The 27,208-nt window shown below is 35.2% G+C and overlaps 1 protein-coding gene across 2 annotated transcripts; it reads right to left on the bottom strand.

Annotated features, from left to right (window-relative positions):
* Positions 1-880: 880 nt before the first annotated feature.
* Positions 881-24,678, bottom strand: LOC149552676 (polyadenylate-binding protein-interacting protein 11-like). Of its 2 annotated transcripts, none has more exons than XM_089788240.1 (10): positions 23,841-24,678; positions 21,881-21,991; positions 21,555-21,599; positions 21,374-21,446; positions 21,156-21,268; positions 20,926-20,985; positions 20,739-20,786; positions 20,558-20,626; positions 1,569-1,630; positions 881-1,437 (listed from the first exon to the last, which is right to left on the bottom strand). In XM_089788240.1, the coding sequence occupies exons 1-10, from the start codon at positions 24,204-24,206 to the stop codon at positions 1,380-1,382; spliced, it is 1,005 nt and encodes a 334-aa protein (XP_089644366.1). In that variant the 5' UTR covers positions 24,207-24,678; the 3' UTR covers positions 881-1,379. The 2 variants fall into 2 exon arrangements, with proteins under 2 accessions (XP_089644366.1, XP_089644364.1); XM_089788238.1 differs by having other exon boundaries at positions 21,374-21,452; positions 23,841-24,640.
* Positions 24,679-27,208: the final 2,530 nt, after the last annotated feature.

Raw genomic sequence — 27,208 nt, 5'->3', positions numbered from 1 at the left:
GTATGCCCGAAGAGTATCAGAAATATACCAGAGAAATTTAGACGTTAATTTGCATGATGATATATAAGCCTCGTATCAAAAAAATTAATCTTCCTTCATCAGTCCCAGCGAGATTAAAAGAACATTCCAACAATGAGGTGGCGAAGAAAGGAAGGAGTTGAAAGACCAAACAATAAAAGAAGTCAAAAAGTCAATAAGTTTTAAATAAAGAAAACTCTGTATAGAGAGCAGGGAATGAGACGTTCTTGTCAAAACAGATAACCACACATCTCTAGCTAAATCAAACTTCAAATTAATAATTTGAAATATCATTTTTAGTTTTTTAGTGCAATGTCTAATATGATAAATTTAATTTAAATATTGATCTAAAATTACATAATGAATCAGATAAATTGCCAAATAATAAATAAGACTCAGGAATGCAAGTAAAATCATCCTGCAAATTTCCAACATGATTTGGGATGGTAAAAGTTATAAATAAAAGGATTAGAACAGAATAAAGTCATAATTAACTGCATCCTCAATACAGGATGATCATTATAAACACCAGCATACAATATTTTTTTTAAATAACTTGCCTAATATCTCGAATAAGCTCCAAATTATTCCATTCGAAATTTTCATACAGTTGTATATTCAATATTCTTTGCCTAAGAAACTGCATCCCAACATTCTGTCAATTCAGAAGTTCCCTACTATAGATGCAACTGGCCTCAAATTACAAATCTATAATCTTTCCAGCAACCATATGATTGAAAACATATTGCTTAAGAACAATTTGAGAAGAACTAAATTAAAAATGTCTATACCAGCAGTCTGAAGAAATAAAACTGTAGTGCATGCAGACAAATATATAAAAAATAGTACCAGCTATTTGCAATTTTTACCATCAACAAAGGTAATTTAGTAAATAAACTCAGATGATATTCTGTCAATAACTACTGTATCTGCAGGGTTTATGAATGCATTTTGTAGATCCATGTTACCTGGCAAATGTCCTCCTAAAGTACGATATTTCACCTTGATGTAATTCATATTTACCAAATTTTGCGTGCAAATATACTTGTGCAAACATGTGGCCATACTTTTTACATGAGATAGATAAAAGGGAACGGCATCTAATCTCTACCTAGACAACAAACTCATATAATCAAAGTTCCAAAGAAACTATTGACAGATGAATATTCTGCTCACAATGAGCAAAATGTATGGAGAAGACTTTGCATGAATAGTCCCTTCAATATATCCATCGTGATAGGACCACAATTGGCTTGCATGTAGCTCAATAAATTAGTTCTCTAGAACATTACAACCGAGCATTGGTCGTATTTGACGACCTGGCTCAGAAAAAATCCGGAATCAGTGCAAAGATCTTTTGCTCAATGGATCAATGGACGAGGGTTGCGTGGCCTCACTGGGGTCTTCGATGGGCTCACCCTAAAATACAGAAACAATAATATCCATAAGTTTGAAATCAAAATAGAATAATCAGCTTTTTTCTACTTTGATCCAAATTTACCAAATAGAATGAGTAAGCTTTTTATTTTATAATTTGCTCCAAAATTTACCTTATGGGCAGAGACCCCAAAATTGCACCACTGCAGTTTAATGCAGCCATAGCACTCTCCGCCTGTCATAAAAAAGAACATTTTAATTAGAAATCTGAAGTTTCCAAATAAGAGAGACAGAGTCAGGCATCATAGAAATTGAAGTATAATATGAAACAAGTATTCTGAAGCCAAGCAGATTGCTCAACACAAATAGCAACAGCAAGCATACTATCTATTGCAAACATAATGTGAACTGCCACAAACAAAGCCTTTATAACAAAAAAATGTTGGTCTTCAATGAACACAGCTAGCAAAGCAGGTTTACTCAACACAAATAGTTACAGCATATATCCAATCATATTGCATACAAAACAGTAAAATATGCGAACAAAGCATCTATAACAAGATAACACTAGCTCTTCCCTGAACACATGTAGAAAAATGTGATTTATTGTTGTCACAAGAAGTAAGCATTTATTCTTCCCCAGATACATGTGGCAAAGACTCGATTTATTGTTTCATTGCAAAAAACTAGAATCGCCGAGATAGTAATGTTAGAGAGAGTAGATGTGTATCCAATAAGTTAACAAGGCCATCAGTAATGAAACTATTAGGCAGTGGCATTTATAACTGGGAAATATTTGAACTATGAAACATTTACCAACTGCTGTCTTCAATCATAATCATAGAAAGGTTTATGCAAAAATACACCAAATTAGACCAATTCTCCTAATCTTCAAAGATATAATGAGGTGGTACTAATTTGACACCTTACCCTAGTGGTATACAAGATCATAGCTCCATTTATTTTCAGGTTTTACATCTAACTCGTACAATGTTTGAAAGAGACAGAAATTGAGCAAAATCACAGTAATCCATGGCAGTCCTGCAATTTTTAGCCATGCCAAATCAGTCTAAAATTCTGAATCTATCCAGGCTTAGAGAGAGAGTAGATGTCTATCCAATAAGTCAACAGGACCATCAGTAATGAAATTATTAGGCAGTGGCAAATATAACTGGGAAATATTTGCAGTATGAAACATTTACCAACTGCAGTCTTCAATCATAATCATAGAAAGGCGTAGCTTTATGTGAAAATACACCAGACTAGACCAATTCTCCTAATTTTCAAAGATATAATGAGGTAATACTAATTTGACACCTTACCCTAGTGGTATACAAGATCATAGCTCCATTTATTTTCAGGTTTTACATCTAACTCGCACAATGTTTGAAAGAGACAGAAATTGAGCAAAATCACAGTAGTCCATGGCAGTCCTGCATTTTTTAGCCATGCCAAATCAGTCTAAAATTCTGAATCTATCCTGGCACCTCTTTTGTTGGAATTTTGTCACTGATGTCAAAGGTGGCAAGATTGTTGTCATTGATATCAAAGGACCAACCAGTGGCATTCAGGTTGAATTATTCAACGCAGAAATAATATTTTACAATGGGCAATATCTTCCATTTTTGGCCAACCTGTTTTTTCGCAAATTGCTTTTCGGCCAGCCTTTTTTTTTGTAAGTTGCTGTATGGACAACCTATTTTTCCGTGAGTTGCTTTTTGGGTGGACTAATTTTACTTCAGTTGCATTTTGGCCAACCTTTTTTGCGAGTATTTTTTTGGCCAGTTGAGTTAGAAAAGGGAATTTAAAATAAAGAAAATCATTGGCCAGCCTAGTTGAGCCATAACCTTTGGGGAAAAGTTGAATATGAAGGGATATAAATAGAGGTCACTTGAACTTCATTGAATGTGATTCGTACTTTATGATAAGACCAGCAGCAAAATAAGAACAGATTAATGAGAAAAATCAGACATACTTGAGAGCAGATTTATGAAATAAAATCAGACTTTTTGGAGCAGACCCAAAGCAGAATACTCCGTACATTTATTTCAAATTTGAGAGCAAGCAGATCTGAGTGGAAGTGTAATGCAGATTTAAGAGCAAAGTTTTGAAGGACATTTTTTTGATATGGTGAGCAGATTTTGAATATCGTCTAGATCAGATCCAAAACACTATTATTACCTTGCATTTCAAAAGTTGGATCCTTCTATTCTACGATGGTGCCTCTCATTCAAAGAGATTGGAGATTCTTGTTGAGTTAGAGCTCAGTGGAGGGGATTTGTATTTCCTATTAGACTACTTTCAGTATCATAGACTCTTGCTATTTTTAGCTCATTATTTTAGAATCTTACTCAAATGGTCATTTAGGTTCTCAGTTGTCTTAATTAGTTTTTAGTCTGTCTATATTTACTATTTTGACAACTTTGCTCAGAGTCGGTGACAAGGCATTGAATTTTTTGTGCACTTCTACCTAGATATAATTTCTAGAATTTGTTTAAGAAAGTTTTTAAAGAAAAAATCTGCATTGGAGAATTTTGTGTGGAGTTCTGTGAAAGTTCTGTGGAGCAATTTTCTGGACAATTTTCTACCTGCTTGATTTTTTTGCATTACCTAGGGTTTTAACAAAACCTGCATTTCTACCCATGTGAAGTCAATTTTTTTGTTGCATGGAAGATTTGCTGTTTTCTGGGTTTTGTTGATAGTTTTCCTGCAACCTAGGGTTTGAGGAAAAATTCCTAGGTTTTCAGCAAAGTTTGTGGTTTCTGATTTTTGAATAATTTTGGAAAAGAATAAATTTGTCTTCTGCAATGGTTTTTTGTTTTCTGAGAAGTGCCTCAAAGTTTGTGCCAGTTATTTGTTGAATTTGGCTGGTTTTTGATAGAAAAATAAGATCTTTCAGTTTTGTGAAAAGTTGACCACATTGAAAAACAGAAGAGATGGCGTCATTGGCCAGCATCATGTTGGAAGGTAATCAATGATTCAACAGCAAGAACTATAATACCTAGAAGCAAAGGATGTTTTCAATTTTGAGAACCCAGTGTTTAGATGTGATCATTCTAGATACCACTACTAGTCCTACAACAATGGGCAACAACCAAGACAAGTTTGATGAGCGTATCTGAGAGGTGATTGTGCTACTTAAATGATCAGTCACCAATGAGATGCTTCCAGAAGTGCCATCAGGCAAGACAGCCAAAGAGATTTGAGATCACTTGAAGGGTCTTCATGAGACATCAAACAAGAGCCGAGTTTTCTTTCGAAGAACATTTTGCTTTCCCTTATGATGGATGAGAGATGACTCTACAGGAGCATCTTATGAATATCAAGGATATAGGTGATCAACTAGAGGTCACGGGTCGCAAGATAGACGAGGACATGGTGGTGATTACACTAAAGGTTCTACGAACACTTTATTGAGACACTCAACATTACAACCACTTACATTGATTTAAGAATTTGATGATTTTTGCAATAAATTGGTGTAGCAAGCTAGGTGGAGAGAGAAATTCAGTAGTAGCAGTGGCATTGAGAGTATAAAACAAACATTTACTGCCATAGATAAAGGAAAAGATGTGTCCACCCAACAGAAATGACAAGACACATTTAAGAAAGGTTCCAAGAAGAAAATTACATGTCAGTATTGTGGGAGGCTTGGTTATATCCAGAAATTCTGCAGAAAGTGGTTGGCTGATCTGATCAACCAGGGAGAGTCTAAGCAGGCAGGCTCCTACACAGAGAGTTTTGAAGAGGAGTCAACCTAGTACGCTTTTTGATAAGAAGATTTTGTTACGTTGGTTAAGTAGTAGATAGAATGAACATTAAGGGAGGGTATTAAACAACTTTTAAGTATCCTAGGTTCTTGCTCTTCGTAGCTCATTAGTTTAGAAACTTAGTTATGGTCATTTAGATTCTAGTTTTCAGTCGTCTTAATTAGTTTATTTTTTGTCATCTATATTTAGACAACTTTTCTTTTTTGCTTTTTGCTTTTCTTTTGAAAGCTTTTGTAAACTCTATTTGTAAACTCTACATATTTGAGTATTTGTTAATACAATCATTCAGGTTTTTAGAGTTTCATTTCCTGTGGATAGTTATGGTCATTTAGATTCTAGTTTTGACTTATTTTTTGTCATCTATATTTAGACAACTTTTTTTTGGCTTTTTGCTTTTCTTTTGAAAGCTTTTGTAAACTATACATATTTGAGTATTTGGTTAATACAATCATTCAGGTTTTTAGAGTTTCATTTCCTGTGGATTGGGGTCTGAATTTGTAAGAAGTTTCCTATTAAAAATAATATTTTGTCATGGTTTCCTCCCACAAGGGCTTCCATGTTAAATTGCGAGATGAGCGTATCTTGTGTCCCTTTTGTTAGAACTTGATTGTGTAGTCTTTGTTCATTGCTAGTAACTACTAAAATTTTGAAGTGGAAAGATCGTTCTTAGATTTTTTTTTCGGATGTTTCATTTAAAATGAGGGTTTTGGGGGGAGTTTGCAAAAATGACCTCTTGGATAAAAACAGACCTCACCATTGGATCCGGGTCAACATTTCCATAAATTTTGATATATAATATGCCCTAGTTTGGCCATGTTCAGAGGAAATGAAAGAGTTTTTTGGTTTCAGCCCATGATGGCCGTCAAATTTAATCCCGTCAGAATTTTCGTCACAGAAAAAATAAAAAATGAAAAATCGCAGTGAAAATGGTAAAAAGACTGTCTTAGTAAAACGGCCATAACTTTCTCTCAGAATATCAGAAACCAGTGTGCGTCTTCTTTATTTTCAATATTTTTTTCTTCTTTTTTATTAGTTACAACTTGCAAATTGTATTTCTCCCAAAGCCATGTGCCATCCAACTACTTTAAGATATATATACATGGGTGTGTTTGAACTGTACTTTAGATCCAAAAGGTTGAATTCTCCTCTAGCATGTAACTGGATCTAAAAAATTGGTAACTCTGGTCCATGGCAATATGATTTAAGTGTTATCATAGGATATCAAAAATTAGTAAAATAGCTAATGTTCAAGAGATATACAGCTGCTTGAGAATGAATACATAAAAAAAAAATGAATTTTGATGGACTAGAGATCATACAGATGTATTATCAGGAACACAAAATAAAAGCAACATCATATACTACATTAACTAAAGATATTAATGTTGTTTGGAAAGAACAATACGAAACTATCTGATGCATACACTTGCACAAAGTATGAACACAAATAATGAAACCGGCAACATAACTTATCTTCAAGGGACTCAACAAATAAGGACCAAAAGATGAGCAATAAGATACTTGGATAAGACTCCAGATTAAAGTATATAGCCAGTAATACAAACCATAAAGTTGCAAATGTCTGCCAAGAAGTATAAAAGCCAAAGTAAAGAAATACCCTTGGAAATAATTCCAACACGACACCAAGAATTTGCAACCAACTATCATTTCCATTAATCATTAATGGTGGGTGGCAGTGTCAAAGATGTAGTTATGCATTAGGATAATTGAATTGAATAGACTTCTCTAGACTCCAAATTTATTAAGCACATGTATTATCAAATGATCCATGGTAAAGAATGAATAATATTCTTTTCAGAATGCTGGATGATTGTCAAATGTTGTTGCAAATTGTTGAGGCAAAAAAATAGTATTTCATTTTTCTCATTCTATGTTTAGTTTGTCTGCCTACTGGTATTTTGAAACAAAATTTTGGCTTAGAGGATTTAGATGACAATTCCTAAATAGGGCCTACCACTCTTATATAATGAGATACATGAAAGATAGGCCCAAAATAATATAGACATTGTACATAAAAAAAAGCCCCAACTTGAATCAGTATGTCCAAAGAAAATAAGATCTGAAGATCAAATGGACAGGAAGGGTAAGAGTAGCAAAAGGGAAAGGCATACATACAGTAAGAGGCCTTTTTGCATTCAGACCGCGATAGATAATCTTGGCGCACTACTCTACTAGGGACCGTGTGTATTCACATGAACCTAAATATATATGCTGGCAAAACTATTTAACATTGTTGGGATCCTAGCTATTTTTTTTGTTTATAGAGAGAGGTATCCCTGTGACCCAGCCAAGAGTTCAACCCGCCTTACCTTGGGCTTTCATACTGCCAAGTTGGGGTCAGGGGGCAAGATGGGGTGAGACTAATCCTCTAGGGATGTACCAAGCCGCCTGCAAGGGATCCTAGTTATTGTATTCTTAAGATACTACCTACATTTTCAGGAGTCTAGTTACTAAATTATTGAGAGAGTATATGTGGTTTTTTGTGAAGAGGCACTTAAGAGTAAAAGATTTGAGAGTATAAAGATAGAGTACTCATTTACCCTCCAACTTAATTGTATGTGTCGCCTCCTATTGAGATTGAGCAAGACAATAGCATGAATCAATCGATTAGATTATCAAATGACAAAACTTGATCATTAATGTCAAGTGAAACTTATCTGTGATGCATGTGGAGATGGTCACATTAGCTCCTTTCTTGGAGGTTACAGAATCCAGACTACAGAAATCTAGCCATAATCATCTAACAATGTTTTATATTTGTCTTTCTTTCTTATAAAGAACTGTTTGTTGCCCCACCATGTCTATCCTATTAGAGAGATCTATCAAGCTTTCTGTAATAAAAAAGGTAGTAAAAACAGCAAAAAGGCTATCCATAAAGCTTAGTTAAGATAAATCATCACAAAACATTTTCTAGACTAGTTTTATTGTCCCAAAAACTACTCAAAATGAAAAGAAACATAGGCATCCAAATTGATAACTTCAATTTTTTCACAAGAAATTAAAAAAACCTTAATTTTTAGATTTTAGATTCAATGGAGTGTCTGTGGTGGGGCCAAATCTTTCCCCGGCCTGCTACATGAAATTTTTCTGTGACATGTCATTCAACTATAATTTGTTTAATTACTGCCAATAATTTTTTTATTTTAGCTGTACAAATGTAATTTAACGTTCCTTTTTGCTAAAATATAATCACAAGATCCCCGACTCCCTGAAATTTTAGGCTTGTCTATTATTACAAAATCCATGCGACACCCATTGAGATATTTTTCAAAGCCGCCCTCCATGAGACCATAACCTTAGCAACCAGTAAAAAGACAACAAGTCGGCCAGAATTAAATTCCCAATAGCTTATATAGCAGACTAACCTACAAGAATTAAACAATTGAAAAAGCATTCAAGATGCCTGCACAATGGCAAAATACAGGAGAAAAACTCTTGACAATGATATCTGTTCCGTTGTAAACACACACACCCCATTGCAAATGGAGACCCCATCTTTATGCTTAGATGCTTAGTGTTTAGCTTATTTTGTCATAGGGGTCAGTTTTTCTTAGCTGTGCAATATTTTGGTCCCTTGGTCTCCTAGGCAATTGAGAAGTCTTGAAAAGTCTGTGCGGAATTTTGATCAATTTATGAAAGAAGCATGAAGTTGAAATCTTGTGATTGCAAAAGTTGAAAATTTAAGGGTGAAGTTGTGAGAACTACAAAAGGATGTCAAATTGTTGTCATGTTCAATAAGTTAAATAATGTACGTTTGTTTCAACTTCAAGGGAAGAGTGGAATTTCATTGTCAACCACAAAATTCCACCCTTTGTAAAAACTTCATGGTCATGGTCAATTTTCCACTCAGCAAAATTTTTAAGGTTAAGGTTAAGAAAAGAGTGGAATTTCATGGTCCACCATCCAACATGAGCTTCTACTCTTCATTAAATCAAAGCTTCATAGTTCCCTTTGAATTTTCACTCCGTAGAGAAAAGCAAATAACAATCAAAAAACCATGAAGATCAATGCAATTAAGGGTAAATTCAAATTCCCCAAGTCAGGTTGAACCACCTTGGTGTGGCAATTTGGAACATCAATGCAAGTCAGGTCAGCCTCTTTGAGGAACTAATCCAATATATAGGAAGATCAAATGGAAGTGTTTCAAATACAATTCAAAACATAGATCCATTACCAGCAGAGCAGACAAGAAAAGGTGTGAGGTTGAGAAGAAAACATTTAGAGCCTAAGCGATTGAATCTAAACATAAACAACAGCAAAAATCAAATCGCCTAAGGTATAGATTGATTTAACTCATCAAGAAGGTGAATTTGTCAAGGAAAAATCAGAAATTCAAGCCTCGAAGGCGAATCCACACCAGAGGATGCAAAAATCGGACACAAATACAGAATCTGCCTTGGGAATACAAAATCTTAGCAGGGTTTGAGCAATTTTTTGGTAAAAATCAGAATATTTGATAGACCATGGAAAATAAGAAGTAGATTCAACTGCATCAAAGGGGTAGAATACTAGCTGATTCAGTGAGAATTAGGTCAAAATATGCATTCTCTAAGTGTGCATTAAAGCATCATCAAGGAAAATTCAGAAATTGAAGTTCATTTTGTGCAAATTGAAAGCTAAATAATGTTATTTAAAAAGGGTGTTTTCTAATAAATTATTTCCATGTCCTTCGAAATTGTTTGAATTCAACTTTGTTCACAAATATTTTCTCTTGTTTTGCAAGGACTCATACATGGAGCGGAATTGTAGATGATCAAAGAAGGTGATGTCAAGCAAATGCGCAAATGAAGGAGAATTCAAGGATCAAGCTTGAAGGAAGAAACATTACAACATCAAAAGCTACAACGAGTTCCAAGACAAAGAAGGGTGAAGGAAGACAACATCAAGTCAGAGCTCAATGACAAGATTCACAATTTATTCAAGGAAAGTGAATTGCTTTACGAGAAGAAGATTATCATTGGGTCCGTTTGGTTCATGGAAGATGACAGGAATTGGCTTTTTCAAGATTTGGATTTGAAAACTTTTGCATTTGTTCAAAATTGGCAAAATGGAATTAGAATAACCAGGTTTTTTGACTTCCTACTAGCAAGTAGGAATTGAAAATCAAAACCTGGTTATGTTTTTTGAGAAGTGTAAAAACAATAGATTGGACTACTTTTTGGAGTCTGCCTACAACTCCAAGCTTACGCATAAAAATGTGTCTTCACACTCATCTTTCAAGTAAAACAAATGGTTCAAGTAAAATCCCAAAAATAGGAATGAAGATTTGCAAAACCTTGATTTGGTTAAATCGAGAATAGTAGAAATCTCAATTTCTACAATTCCACGAACCAAACGGACCCTAAGTTCCTTTTGGAATCCAAGATCAACAAAAAGGAACCCAATACCAACAAGAAGGTCAAATAAGTTCAAGACATTAAGAAGGTTCAAGGCAAGATATCAAGACAGCGATAACTTTAAATAATTCAAGAAGGGGATATCCAAAATGAAGAGGATGAAGAACGAAGATGAAGCAATTTGGGAATATGAATCATCACATTCACAAGAAAAGGATAGTTTTAGAAAAGGATATCTCTTCTTGGTGAATCAAGAATAACGATGTACATGCTGAGGTGGTATCCATTCATCTTCAACGATTCAAATTATTCTAAATCAACAACTTCAATTTCATCCACGAGGTCCCATTCTTTTTATAGGCCCAATTAAGTGGGGGGGTGGCGCTCTATAATAAGTTGCAGATCCTTTAGAATGGTAGGGCGATAGTAAGGGCCTGTCTTCATGAATAAACTTTAAAAAGGGTCTTAAAAGCTTTAATTCTTTCAGATTATTATAGGGGTAGGGCACTTAAAAACAAGATCGAAACGAAACTCGTGGCCATGATATATAGATGAATTTGGGTGCACAGGCCATGGCATGCATGGATAGATATGTTATCATGTGCCTCCGCAAGGCCCCCTACTATATAAAGGGCACTGCTGGAATGAGAAAGGCCATCGGCATATAGGTGACCAGCTTTGGCTGCTAAGATAGCTACACCCCTCCATCGTGCTCTATATGTATGGGTAGGTGCTAGGAGTTGTCCTCTATCTGGGTAAGGTCTATTCTTGGTTGGGTAGCTACGCACCTCGGAAGGAACTCTGCTCTCCTCTGATGGAATGCATTTAAGATATTACCAAAATGAATTTTCTCATCAGTTCATCCTTGAAAGGATATGTATTTCAAAGAAATGTAAATTTCTCATCGGATGGCATTTAATATTTTGAAAGAAATGCCCACTTGATTACCAGCATATCACATCATTAAGTTGAGTTGTGTCCAACATTTAGTCGCATTTACACATTGTGAACCTTGGTGTTGCTTCACTTGACCACACAAGTGTCATATTGTTTACCATTTGAAGTTTCCTTGTTCAAGAGAGGATAGAATACTTAGTATTTGTTTTGCATGTTGGAAAAGTCACAAAACTCACATGAACAATACCGTTCATATGTAAACCACCCATTTTTGGCATTCAAAACACTATGGGTTCAGACTAAAGGCGATGTAAAGATCATTGTCAACCACATCCAAAGAAATATATTGCTTGATTCATTGGCTTGAGGAACCATAAATTTGGGACAGCACCCGAAATTGCCAGCTTGTCAAAATTACATAGTACAATCATCTTTTTCACTTTTAATTCTTTAAGGTTACCATAAAATTTCATTGCTCAACAATGCCAAAGGTTACCTTGACTAAGGATTCGTTTTTTCTCAAAAGGCCTTTCTATTGAAACTCGGCCCAACAATGGCCTATTAGATTCTTCTATTAAGCCTTGTCATTTAGAAGGTAATGTGTTATCTCAACTGACCCATATTCAGCCTTTAGAACATAAATTACCTCACTTGTTAATGTGCCATGAGTTACCTTGAATAAGCATCAATCGATGGTCCATGAGCACCTCAACTAAATGTTAAGTATAATGTTTATTGCAAAAGGTTATTCCCAATATTAAATTAGATGTGACAGAAAGTAGACCAGCAAGGGTCTATGGCATTCTCAAATAACAGCTTAGATTGGAAAAATGAATGGGTATTGTAATGCACAAAACCACAATTTAATGAAGATTCTCCCTTCCTACATATATGTGATAAAATCTAGTTCATCACAAATTTGTGAGAATACACTACTTGCTTTCAATAGAGAAATTAAGGAACTATGATAGTATGTCCCTCATGTTCATACTTGACCTTATTTTTTAAGAACTTCATTATATGCATGTTGGACACCACAATTGGTCCTTGCATAATAGATTGTGCCTTCTTTTATGCAAATAACATAATATGTTTAATATTTTCATTCTCACATCACCACCACGATTATTGTTTCATGAGCATGACTTCAATGGCCTTTCTCCATAGTATGTTCTTAATAATCACAAGGCACAAGGACCAAAAAGAAACACCAGCAGTCTAAGCATTTGTTAGTAGGATGGAGCAATCATTCCTATAAAAGCCAACATTTAGGCCTTTCACTCTCTGGCCTATTTCCCAATTGAGAAGTTTAAGGCATGGGCAATATATTATAAGACTTCATTGTCTCACAATTATTATCAATATGGGATTATCACAATCCAATAATTTGGTAGTTGTCACTAGACATTTTGTAGAGTGGTATTGTTTAGCTATTGTATTTTTGTGAGATTCTCACAATGTGGAGAAATTCATAATCAAGTCATCACCACCACGACTATTTCAGAGAATAGTCATAACTTAAATGACTTTTCCCTCGTGTATGTTGGTAGAAATCATAAGGCATCAGGACTGGTGGGACAGAAGCACACTAAGCATTTGTTTGTAAGGGGGATGTAATGTTCCCATCATAAAATAAATATTTAATCAAACCTTTGTTAATGGGCCAATTGATTTAGTATATCTCGGACCCATTTTTATTTGATTGTTTCCATAGGTATGGTCGTCGGCTATTTTTGTAAACTGTCAGAAAGTTTCTCCGAAGGGTATTTAAGCCCAGCATGTAGGTAGTAGTAGGTATGTGATTTGGATTACTTCTTTGTATTGTGAATTCCTGTTGGAGTTCTCGATTGTTTGCCATTTCAGAAGTGAAAGATCTTCCCTATTTGGCTATTTCGGTTTCGGTGGGATTCAACCCTCGCCGTTGTGTTTTACTTTGCTTCAGGTCTGGCAGATTTGGAGCGCCATTTTCGTCTACAAATATACATTTCGTGTGTAATTATCTATACTGGCATTTTATCTATCCTCTATATCTAGCAAATCTGAAGTGCTATTGTAATTTTTCTATGTGCAATCACCTGCAATCAAAGTTATTACATCCCATCACCCTTCGCTCATACACACAACCGTACGACCTCCTACATCCCATCACCCTTCACTCATACACACAATCGTATGACCTCCCGAGGATTGGATTTACACTATACGGATCCACCTTCTCCGTTGAAGCCCTCCGTCCCATATGAACTGCTCCAACATCACTGTACAGCTCCCACAAACCATTGTACGGAATATTACCTCCACCATACGACTGAGACATATCACTATACGTCATCTGAGGGAATTGTCGAATCTGGAACCTTCCCCTACAAATGGGAACGGAACATTATAGGGGAGGAACAATAATTATTAAAATACCTACCACTTTGGCCTTTTGATAGTCTAGCCTCATCCAAGCTGGCATGACTTTTGGTCCTTTTAACATGAAATACCAGCCACCACATTTGATTGTTTATCTAACAATTAATCTTACTTCCTCTTCGAAGAGTTTATTCAATATAAATAAAATAGATGTAAGAAACTTGCTCTTGTTGTTCTTACGAGTTACAACTAATATAGATATCTTAACTACATCTATCTAAAAGGCAATAAGAGATATTAATATATTTAATGAAATTTATATGATTTTAAGTGTATACGTGTATGTGTGTAAGATGTTATGATTAGAATAGCTATCATTTCCAGATTGTATGTGTGTATAGGGTGTTTAAATATTTAAATTACATCTTTAAACTTATATGGTGTGTAGAGTGAGAGTACAATGTAAAAGATACAATAGATAATTGCTCAATGTGTAAATGTCCATCATGTATGTTAATGATTTTTTGTTGATACACTCCATCACAGTCTACCCCCTTGCTGCCATTGCAGTTAACCCCCCACACCACCACTGCATTGGGCCCATCTATTCCCTCCCACCTGGTCCCTTCTATCTCCCCCAACCCACACCAACCTCACCACCTTATTCACCTTGGATGGGGGGGCCTACTCAGTATGGGGGGGTGTGCGACCCCTTTTCCTACTTAGTGGGGGGGAGGTTATAGCGGGATAGGGGCTGGTCGGTTGCAACCTTGCTGCCATTGCAGTTAACCCCTTGGCATAAGGAGTACTTCTCAAGCTGACACAAACCACTAGTATAATGGAAATGATACAATAAATAATTGCTCTTTTATTATCACGTGTAAATGGCCATCATATATGTTAACAAGTTTTTGCTAATACAATCCATCACAGACTACCCCCTTGCTGCCATTGTAGTTAACCCCTTGGCATAAGGAGTATTTCTTGAGTTGACACAAACTATGGTATCTTTAAAAAAAGGCACAAACTACCTGAAATTCTTGATCTGCACCTCAAGTAAAATCGGGTAGACATGGTACTCTATAGACTGTAGATGTGTAAAGTAGCGTAACGATGAAATATGGAAACCGTGCGTGCATGAAATTGCCAAGCATTATTTTTTTCAAACTAGGGTTGCACATGCAGCAGATAAATACTATTAATGCTGCATCAAGATAGGTGAGCCAGAAAAACAATTTAGTGTATGGATTAGTCACAGGGAAAGCCAACAATAGCTCCAACTAAAAGCAGATGACAGTTACATGTCAGTGAGGAACATGAAGAGGATGTTGATCATCCTGAAGATCAAGGGCAGTCAGGGATTTTAGGATCCATAACCCAGTAGTTTTTGACCTTTTAAGTACTCTTCTTGCTTGTCAAGCACAAGACAAAAATTAGGTTAACAAATTGATTTTCTATCATTATTGATCTTATCATACTGTGCTTCGCTGAAATAAAAGGCCTATGGTTCTATAGTTCGTTTTTATTGCCAAAGATCTTGTTGCTAATGGAAGAACAGTAATTAGCATTGGCTGCTCTTCAATGCTTATTCCATGTATAATCTGTTAGCAGACAGGATACAACATTCTCTTACGATCTGAAGCTGTACTTGCATTGACCCTTTCACAACTATAGATAGTGAAATTGTTGGTTTGTTGGAGCTGAGAAACACTACAATCATGTGTTAGTGTCAATCTTACTCTTATGTCATGGTCTCCTGCTTTAATCTATATCAGTTCTGGGTTTTACATTTTATTAAAGGGAACTTGCCTCAAAGAGCTCCATGTGCCTAGTCTTATACAATTCAAACAATCAAAGTTTAACCCATATTTTGTTTCAATTAGTTTTCATACCCAAAGTCTCTTTGTCCTAAAACTTAAACAAACTAAATGCATTTTTCAAGTTGCATTGATCTACTTTAGTTACTTGTGGACATAAATGAAGTTTGTTTCTCTCTTTCTTTCTTTATTTTTATATCTCCAGCCATGCCTGCCAGCATATAAAAGCAGCACCCGATCTCATGTATATTAACACGTAGCTGGTTCATTCCCTAATTTCAATGGAACTCGTTACAAAAAAGATGTCCCAAAGTTTCTTTTTACTTTCAGGCAACAGATGAAGACCTTAAAGTCCTTTTTTGGCTGCACATGATTGACACGATTGGTACATGTAGCTGCCCCTATATTAGTGATTGGCAGATCATTATAACTAACGTTCCAGGAGCACTGCTCGGAAATGTACCAGAGTAGAATAAAGACGTCTACATTAGCAGAGCATTGGAATAAATCTTCATATCACAACCGTTGGCACAATGCAATTGTTTTGCCTATGGAGGGGTACTATATGAAAGGGAAAATCAAAGCATCGCACCTAAAGATATTTTAATAATATGCAATCATAATTCTCTATTTATAATATATTTATCCAGAGTAACTGCCTTAACAACCACTGCACATATACAGTCAAGTGTATATAAGTTATAACAAATAGAAGTGCAATCCTAAAAATGATGAATGAATAAATGTGCTTCTAAAGTAAGCTGCCATCTCCAAGGACAATGTTCCTTAGTTGTAGCACTGTACAAGAAGTCCGATTGGACTCCAAGGCAAACAAAAGAATGAAAGTCACTAATGGATGAAGATTTTGGAGGAGAACTTCCATTAGTGTTTCTATCAATTTGTTGTTATAACCAAGTGTGAAAATGGCCCAAACGGAGCTGTGAATCAGACCCCATACCAATCAATCTGGTAATTTGGCAACAGTAATATATGGTTTAATTAGTTTAATTAACTTTAAATACAACCAATGGCAAGACAACTTTGTTCAGACCAATTTATATTGTGATATGCCATTTCAAACACTAAGTAAGTCATATCTATGCCAGCATCATGTTTAACTGGTCTGTTTAGTCCCACAACCGCATCAGGCATTGAGTCAGACCAGCTTCAAGTGCATATCATTATGATATGGTGGACCACAGAACATTTTCCTCAGAGACTCATTGTCACTTGTCCACTCAAAGCCCAGCCCCATTCGGCAACTTGTGAACAAACAAAGGGTTTAGAGTCATTGGCTACATTCATAAAGGCCTTTAACATGGACACTCGGATCAAAATTGGACGATCAAGAAGAGATAACTATTGACTTCTTGTAAACCAGGGCTTACATGATAAACAGATTTAAACAATTCCATTGTCTCATCAGCTACTACTACTTAAGTTCACATGTAGCAGATAGAAAAGTTGGATACTGTTTGAAGGATTTCCATTTGCCTTTCTCCAAGTTTAGAGACTTCATTAACCAGAGGCAATCTAGCATTTAGACACAGCAGAATACCAGGCGAATTCTAAAATTGTCTTTAGTGTTTATCAGAGCTTAACCTTAGAATTGCATATAATATGGTATTAATTTTAACTTCTTACAGAAAATCCTCCAGAAAACATAAACTTTGAGGAAAAAATGTGTGCAATACTAAAAAACTAGTAAACAGGAGGTCAGAAGCCATCAGTGAAGGGGATAAACTGATAAACCCTTGTGGGCCATAGTAGCAAACTTCCAACAAGAGCGACAAAAGCTTAGTTCAATGCATTTTAAAATGCTTTACACACATCTATAAATATTAAATAGTTACAGAATGAGAGAAGTTGAAACTGTTGAGAGAATCAAACACCTTGCTATAAATCTTGACCTACAAGCTTCATGGGGTCTCAAAGCATTTGAAGCTTTAAAATGAACTGGCACAAATGTGGTTAGGAACCACAGCTTAATGATACTTGCTTCCAGTATTATTCATCAGCTGTAATATATGGACCAGATAGAAAACATGAATCTAGGAGTTCATGTCCCTGTCAGCTGCTCTAATACTAAGCCACTAGCCCTTCACAAGTTTAAGCTTTTTCCGAAGAGCAGATTAATGTCAAGAAAGTTGTATAACAATTGCAAGCTGTTCACTGAAATAAATCAACATTATTCAGCTTAGAAAGATGAAATGGAGCAGAGGTGTAGAACTGTAGGACCATTGTCCAAAATCACTTTAAAATAGGATATGGAAGCAATGCACCTTGAAGAGAAAACTCCCAAATGCATATACCAAATACAAATTGACACAAATTATAAGACTAACTACTAGAGTCTAGAAATTTGGACATAATTAGGACTAAGGCTAATGCATGGACTATGTAGGTCCTCCATTTGGATTGTGTAGGCTCCTCCATAACCCATCCACCGGTGAAACACCACCCCAACACCCCCCCCCCCTCCCCTCAACAAAACCCTCAAATTTCCAGTATGGAGACTTCCCACAGCTTTGGAGATAGGGACTTGGCATCTCTCCATCACTTCTCATTGTCCAAAATCACTTTAAAATAGAATATGGAAGCAATGCAGGTTGAAGAAAAAACTCCCAAATACATATACTAAATACAAATTGACACAAATTATAAGACTAACTACTAGAGTCTAGAAATTTGGACATAATTAGGACTAAGGCTAATGCTGGACTATGTAGGTCCTCAATTTGGGTTGTGTAGGCTCCTCCATAATCCATCCACCAGTGAAACACCAACACCCCCCCCCCCCCCCTCCAATTTCCAGTATGGAGACTTCCCATAGCTTTGGAGACAGGGACTTGGCATCTCCCCATCACTTCTCAGCTGCCGCTCAACCCACACCAGAATGTGAGGACAGACATATATAATTATTTCTTTGCCTGATTGAAGAATGTTTTCAGACCATTTGCAAACATAATATGGGCATTTCATGAGGGTTTGTAGCTGCAATTGCATAAGTTATTGCTAATTATGCTAACTACCCTGAATAAAAATCAAAACTGGGGTTTCTATGTTGGTGTTTCTATGCTTGCAGTTCATGTGGTGCTACTGTCATATTTTTGATAAAATAAAACTCTTCCATTTGCTGATTTGACAATTTTATTTAGTATTTCAATTTCTAATAGTAATCAGTAATTCTATATTCAATGTCTAAAACTCCAAGGTTCAAGCATACTATATTATATATTTAGTATTTCAAATACTATATTTGGTATTTGCAATTTTTCTATTTTACTTCGTATACTATTATACATCTCTTCATAACAAGCATTTCAAGTACTAAATGTATAATATATAATATATACAACACCACTACCACCCACCCACTCCCATCATCTCCCCAGTGCCCCGAAAATTGAAGCCCTTTTTCCCCTTGTCCTGAAAAATCATACTGGTCCCCCAAGACCTGTGTTACACTGTCGTCTATACATATGAGATGTGACAGCTAGGAGCATAACAATTACTCCAACATCAATAGCCCCAATCCACAAATGCTTTGATTACCAAAGGTTCCTAGCTTTGATAGCATTTTCTATGATATGAACTAAGCTAGGAATCATGCCTACCACCTACTTCGCCAGCCATTCCTAGATCCAATCTTTCTTTGAAGTCAGTTAAATAGTGAACAATATTAAGGATAATTTAAATTCATAAAACAGCAATTAATTATGATAGATTTGTCAATTATCAAAATTAAATAATTAAGTACTATTACTCTTGAAGAGGTGGAGAAGTGTATTAATTTTAAACTAGAGGGAGTGACAAATCTAGCAAACAAATAAGTTGCTCCATTGCAACTGGTAGGTGGTCTGATTCTTGGCCAAGGCTTTCCTATATATTTGGCACAATGCCCTCATGTGAATGTAAAAAGGTCCATTAATTAACTAATTTATTTTGGAGACCCATCCAGACCACTTTTCAGCACCATGTGAATATTCTACAGGATATCTTATCGAAAATTGAAAATCTGAAACAAGTTGTGGCAGGAAAAAGTAAATTTTCTACATTCATATCCGCTGAAGTCTGAGCTTGCACAAAGATGCTGCAAAAAAATCGCTAATCTAACCTCATGAGAATTAGTAGTAAAGAATGTTCACAGCTTCTTATAATATGTAGTCCCAACTGACAAAGGTGTTTTAAATGTTTTTTTATACCTGTGTTTACATCATATAGATCAAACCAGTTCTGGACTATAATTGCTGGAGTGACTTCAAAAGGATCCAGTACACATCAACAGAGGATGATAGTCTGAATGAAAACAAGTCGAATACTTTAAATCTGTGGGACTAATTTTCACTACTGCCCAGCTGGAGGCTTATTATGCATCTACTATCATCTTAGACGTCTGTCCTGATAGATACACTTTTTTTAATTATATCAAATGTACATCTCACTTGCAGTAGCCTCTGCAGTTTCCAATTCACATTGTAACTTACATGTAACTCTTAAATATATGGGGCCAATGAATTATCCCTCACAAAGAACTCAATTTAAGAAAGTTATGTTCATATGCCTATAGTCCATAACTCCATGGTATTGCAACACTCGCCCTTTAAAGGCTCAACTTGAGACATTCTTCTAAATTCATTTTTGTCAATAAAATGTGGTTAAAAGAATCCAGAGTTTTGAGAAGGGCAAAAAATTGTGCGAGCACATAGAGCTGATATTTAGGAATTTTCAAAGGCAGAGTTTATACCTTGGCCAACTTCAAAATGCTAAACTCTTTTGGGAAAAACAAATGTGACGAAAAAACATGTTGCTTGCAACTTTGTGAATTAACAAAAAATAAAATTCCTTTGATGATTGATATTTCAAACTAAAACAAGAAAGAAGGTTAATATAAGAAACCATATAACCAGAAGTCTAAGATGAAGAACTATATTTTACAATTGCTAAGGACTGGAGCACTTACATAAACAAACTCAACAAAGGAAATACGAGTTAGATGCTGATAATCTCCCAGCAATCGTAAACGAGAAACCTGAGAGAGGATATAAACAATTCTGTCATATAGGCGCAAAGCTCTCATAAAAGAAATCATAAGGAACCAAACAAAACTATTCAATTTCTAAAAAGATAGCTAAGTGTCCTACCGGTCCACATAGTGTCTCAAAGAACAGCTTGACATCTGCTTGAGAAACCTGCAAAAAAGATTGTTAAAACAATACCAAAGCTCAAATTAAAATTGAAATTGGGTGAATGCTACCTGAGCACTGCATGGCTACTTGTAAAGAATACAATTTGTAACCAACACAGTTATCAAAATATATCAATTTTCACCTTCTTGTCTATATTTGTACAGTAGATGGTCCGAGCACATAACTCGCGTTCATCTTCAGACTGCAAAATAGAAATGCGAAATAATTAGCAGCCAACATGAAAGAAGGTACTGATTATGTTAAAAATCAGGTCTTCACTTATGATGAACCATTAAACAAATTTGCAATACAGACAACTCCAGAACTCATCCTCAACCCACTATGAAGGTAATGGCATGCCACAGCACTTACAACAGGAAGAAATGTTGGATTTACTGGAAGAATTGCAGTTTTTGAAGGAAGCACCCTAAGTGGATAAAATCCAAGCACTGTCCCAGAAAGGCTAAGAGCTCTTCTAGCACTATCTGTACATTCAAATGTTTCGTAACCATCAATATATAAAGAAAAAAAGAAGTCAGTTTCATATGATTGGTGCTAAAGGAATAATAGGCACAACTATCTTTACATACCCTCATCAATGAATTCTACAAAAGCAAAACGAAGAACTGAATTTGGATCACCACAGACACGACAATCAACAACCTGCAACTAGGTAAAAACAATGCAATTTTAGAATTATTTTCACTGGATTATAACTGAAATAGATAATCAAAAAACAAAGAGATGCTTAGGTTAGATAAAGATAATCACCTGTCCGCAGTTTGTGAAAAGGGCTGCAAGTTGCTCTTCAGTTACCTTTCTCAGGCCATCACAAGTATACAAAAATTAATGTGAGGTGGTTTATCTCAATGAAATACTGTTATATTGAGCATGTAATTTCTTTAGTTCTACAAAATCCATGTTAAAATTTATGTACATATTATTTTTTTTAAACTCAATACATTCAGTACAGAGTCAAATCTACTTTCCCAACCACTCCTCCCCAAAAACATAATTGAAAGAACTATGGAATTATTGCAAAGCTTGAGCTCTTGATATGTTAATAGAATTATTCGGCAATGAATGAATATACTAACCAGCTGATCAATATCTGAGACATAGACTGTTTTCCTAATACTCTCTTCCCGCTGTGCTCTGCTTATTCTGGAGTTTGTTCGCCTTCTAGCCTGATTGTAGCCATTCCTTCTCTGTAAAATGTGCAGATAAACTGAAAAGTAAGACAAGAAAAACAAGAAGCCTATATTCAAATTTCAAATAATACATTAGATGAGAAAATCCTTTGAGTTAGATGGCTTGTCATTGGCCCATTTGCATAGAAAGTGATGTTGATTCTTCATTGAAATATTTATTCTTGGTAGTTGTTGCTAAGAAATTTTGAACTGCGAGCAACTGGTTGCGCATATCCTCGTTATAGTAAGCCTATGGACTAATAAAGTATTATAGCAACTTTGTTTACATATCGCTAGATCAAAAGAGCGGAATACAGAATTTTATTTATTGATAAAAAAACATCTACTACTGTATTAGTAATTACAGAGAAAAGCATCCCAGAAGAACTGAAAATATCAGATTGTGTCAATCTGTTCTAGTTATTACTGCATTAGAAATACAGTAATAGTAGATAATGTAAAGTGAAAAATTAAGCCAGTGATTTTAAGGATTTAAAAAAACATTTATCACTTTTTTAATAGTTGTGCAAGAATTATTCAGCTCTTACTATTACCGTATTTTAAAAGAAACTGTCTCATTCATTCTCCTCCAACTGTAAAATATATTTAAACAGATTTCTTGTTGAGAGTCAAGAAAACAAAGATAATGTTTACATGGGACAGCCCACTAATTGGCACATTATACATAAATTCAGTTTGGTCGGTAACATGTTGTTTGGAGCATCAAAATATGATATAAAGCAGAAAATATGTAAAACACCCAAAACAGAACACTAATTATATGGAATGGCAGATCAATGAAGAGAAGTATTAAGGGGCGGATATTTCAAATGATAAAGAGAAAGACTGTACTGGTCATTTTAATTTTCTTTGATTTGGTCAGCTATTCACAGATTGGAAATAGCTGAAGAGTGGTGTGGGTTTTGCAACATGGCGGCCCTTGCAAGCTTCATCGCTGGTAACATAAGTTTCAGATTCATTTAATATTCATGTTGTCAATTTCACATGCAATGTCCCTATTCAATCTAACAGTGTAAAATGCTTCGTATCATCCAATACACAAAAGTGCAACCTCTTAGAAAGTTACTCAAAGATTCTCAACAATCGAGATGCTAAGGACCGTCTTCTAAGAACTTCTCCAAAATGTCCCAAAATAGGACATGTTCTCATTATCCGAAGATACCAAGATTCAGATCAAAAACATCGATGATAATCCCGGGAATCTATATCCTAACATTCCACCCAAATGCAATAATTATCACGATTTAACCCAGAAGCTAGAGTAGAATTGGAAAGCAATGTAAGAGATCACTAAAATTATGCAATGCTGCAATCCTCAAAAGTCCCAAAGCCTTTTATAATTGATTCTAAACATACATTGACTTATCAAACCGAAAAAAATAAAAAGAACGCAAAAATGGCATTTTTTGTCTAGATTTATCCTCAAAACAGCGGGTTTCACCTGTCCATCACCAGAAAATAGAAAGTTATGTCAATTTATCTTCTACATATAAAATTGCATCAAATTACAAGGATTTGCTTAAATGATCTTTCATAGCAACCAGTTTGAGCCGTAAATGGCACAATTCTCTATAAATTTTCCCAAGATTCTTGGAAGAACACAAAATCCAGATCTTGCACGTACATAATCAATAAATCACAAGCTCTAACATGCACAGCTCCGTCAATGATATAAATAGTTCAATTAAATTAAAATACATTGATAAAAACATTCTCCACATTTATAAATGGCACTTTGATTGATCTTCCATATACATCAACAGCAGAAAATTTCAACGTAAATTGCCACTTTTATCTCTGAAATTTATCCCAATTTTTCGCGAACAACAAAAGCAACGTCACGTACCCGTACATTGCCGTTGCTCCCCCCATTTTTCTTGGGCCCAGAGCCACCATTGGCGAGCGAATGCGGAACGAATTCCTCCGCCATAGGATTCAATTTTGAAAGAATGTCTGCCAGCTCCTTCATTTGCCTCTCGTTATCATATCCATTTTGCCGTTCATTGCCCTCGCTATTTGTCTCCCCACCCTGAAAATCCTCCTCCGCATTATTCCGAATCTCGCCATTCTGATGCACAGCACCGCCATTCTCTCGCACATCCGATCTCAAATTCTCGTATTCCTTCTCGGAATCCTCAACCTTCTCCACACTTTCAGAAGACCCTAAATCCTCCATTGTCCCGGCAGAGCCACCATCAACCGCCACGTCCATCACCGAAAAAACGACAAAAAACAGCACCAACAACCCCGAACTGATAGGAAATCCCGATCAAATCACTCCCCCCTAAAAATCACCAAAATGCCTCTGAAATCCACGAATCCTAGACAGTTTTCAACAAAATCCCGGTCCATCTGAAGCTAAAACTCCACGAATTTCATATCGGATATGTTCCTCGCAATCAAGAGGGTCCGCATTGCCAAAATTTACATCGGAAATGGGAGGGCTGCGATCTGAAAACCATGGATCTGCGTGTTTATTGTGGTTTTTGAGGGGTTATAATGCTTAGCTCACAGTTTTCTATTCCCGTCAGCTCTGCATGTCCTCGCATGTCATCGCGATAAATATACTATCTGCCAAACAAACATTTTGAGATAAAAAAACCCAAATTCGATTTGGTAAGAAGAAATTTTATTACCGTTTAAGATAAAAATTTAATGAAGAGCCGCCTCTAAGCTTTGGATTCTGATGCCTAACAGAACCAGAAATTTAATATTTCTTTACCTTGTCGTGTAGTGCACGTACATTGGATGTGTATACGTCTAAAGCGGATTTCGTCGGTTGAATTTTTATCATTTTCCCTTGCTTTTAGGTATTTTACAATTTGCCTACCCTTTTCCCTTCACAATATTAAAAAGGCTAAAAGCTCTAATCATTATGGATCAATGATATAAACATTGAATTCACTAGGTGGTTAGTTGGGCTTTTTTTATTAATTAAATTAAAAGGGAGATGAGCATGAATTGGGTGGTGATTTTATTATTATTATCAAGGCATCATTGTTAATAATTCATTTGGAATGTCTAACCTTAATCATTGGGATTGTAAGTAAATTTAAGATTGGATTGTTTTTTCTATAATGTGTTTTTTTAATAGTATTTCTTTTAGTATATATTTTTTGAATTTGGTGTTGATTGAATTTATAGTCTAATAAATGGCGCTTTTTAAGTATAATTTAGTGAGTCTTTAGATGTAAGAAAGTGGAAGTTAAAGCTTGTGTGAGTATTTTCATTTTCAATGTGTTCATATTTGTTATGGAATAAAATTGAATTACATAAATTAGTTTTGAGATAGTTAAATGAATGTGCTTATTTTATAGAATATAATTAAATTTGATTTTTTCATTGTGTTTACTCTTTGAGTAAATTGTTCTTATTAATCATGAGAGACAATGCAAGTTCAGTTGTTATTCATATAAAGTGTGTGCTTTCTTTTGTGATGTGGTAATATTTGTAATAAAGTAAAATTGAATTAGTTAAATTAGTTTTAAGGTAGTTAAATGAATGTAATTATTTTATACTAAATATTCGAATTTGGTATCGATCATGTTTGCAATCGAACAAGTCAGACTTCTTAATCAGAAGAGCAAGTCTTTCGATTTAAGAAAGTGCAAGTTGAGTTCGTGTAAGTATAAAGTGAGTATTTTCATTCTTTATATTTTAATATTTGAAATGGACTAAATTTTGAATTAAATGAAATACTATTAAGTTAAATGAATGTGATCACTAAGCACTTTGTTAGTTTTAATTAATATATAATATTATAATAAACGTATAAAAATGAAATTAGGGAGGTGAGAGGTACTTAAGTGTGAATTTGGTGGTAGCAACATGATGTGTACAATTAGTTAGTCTCAATCTAAAATTTGATGTCCTTGGTCTATTATTTTCCTCAAGTTTTGTTTAGTCTTAAAAATTTATGGGGTTCAATATTTAGTGTCACGAGGTTGATCTAAGTAACATGGACTTGATATAACACATGGGATTGATCTATGTCACATAGGAACAGTCTACTAGATCATGTGCTTAAAAGGTTGTTTGGCCTCTCTTTTTTTATAATTGAATATGTAAGGTAGTGTTTAAAGACACTAATTTGGTGCTTATGGACTTAATAAGTGAATGGGTTCTCCTAGGTGAAATCTCTTTAGCAAGCTAGAAGAATAATGTTGAATCTTATTAAGGACATTATCCATAGACATATGGATAGCCTATGTGCATATGTGGTTATTTATTCCTTTCTAAATTTAGTTTAATGATTTAACCATTGGTGTCGCATATGAGACATTTGCACATTCAATGTCCTTGTAATATGACAAGGAAACACCTCATATAAACATGCATTAAGTTGACTAATAATGGTTGTGTGAGGGTAAAATTGTGAATCAAAGATATAAAGCCTAAGTTCATCACACAACCACACACATGCATAATAGAGAGGGGAAATCGAGGAAATAAGTCCTTTCAAACCCAATTCTAAAGAACTAGACCTAGGAAGATTAGTGCTAACCCAAATAAGAAAGGAGCACTAATGTGAACTAGGTCTAGGAAAAATAAGGGAAAAGATAACCAAATTCTTGAAAATCGTAGATGAGAGAGTAATCTAGAGCTCAATATAAGCATGTTAATAGAAAAAAGAAGGTAAAACCACTTAAAGCATGATTTATGCTTGATGTATTGATCAAAATAGATGAGAATCATCAGATTTGGGTCAGAAACTATGATGCGAAGAAAACCCAGAAAGCTTTTAGCAATCTGTCGAGGTTGATCTTGATGATCAAGGTGACCTGACCATCGTTGAAGCATTAGGGGTCACCCAGTCAACCCTTATGGAAGGAGTATGATGTTTATTCTGATTTTGCAATTCTAAAGAAAGCCAAAAAGGGTACTTATATCTATAACCTTTTTCATCAATTTGATACTTGCAACCTATAATAAATAAGGGTTTTTGTTGTTGATGGGGGGTTTTCCTTGGTCAAACTCCAGTTTAAGAATTAACCTTGAATGCTAGAGAACTTGAGAGCTAAAGTATGTGCTTGAACACTTGATGATCATGAATATGAGAAATGGAGCAAATGGAAGAGTTTATAAAGGGTTTGAAATCAACAAACTCACATAGAATGACCTACCTAAAGATTAACACCCAAGGTTATTCAGACATGAGAATCAAACTGAGGACCAAAAATGGAGCCCAATTAGGGATGCATTGTGTCCCTGATT

The sequence above is a fragment of the Cupressus sempervirens genome, chromosome 6, assembly GCF_028749045.1.
Source record: "Cupressus sempervirens isolate cs-2001-9-10 chromosome 6, ASM2874904v1, whole genome shotgun sequence".
NCBI lineage: Eukaryota > Viridiplantae > Streptophyta > Pinopsida > Cupressales > Cupressaceae > Cupressus > Cupressus sempervirens.
Note: the sequence above shows the minus strand (reverse complement) of the source record. Positions and strands in the feature narration are given on the sequence as shown.

Coding starts and splice junctions, on each gene's coding strand:
- LOC149552676 (XM_089788238.1), bottom strand. CDS start 24,206: ATGGACGTGGCGGTTGATGGTGGCTCTGCCGGGACAATGGAGGATTTA. Junction 21,600..21,880: donor TCTCAGATATTGATCAGCTG/GTTAGTATATTC, acceptor GGCCTGAGAAAG/GTAACTGAAGAGCAACTTGC. Junction 1,631..20,557: donor CCTTTGTTGAGTTTGTTTAT/GTAAGTGCTCCA, acceptor TTTTTATGACAG/GCGGAGAGTGCTATGGCTGC.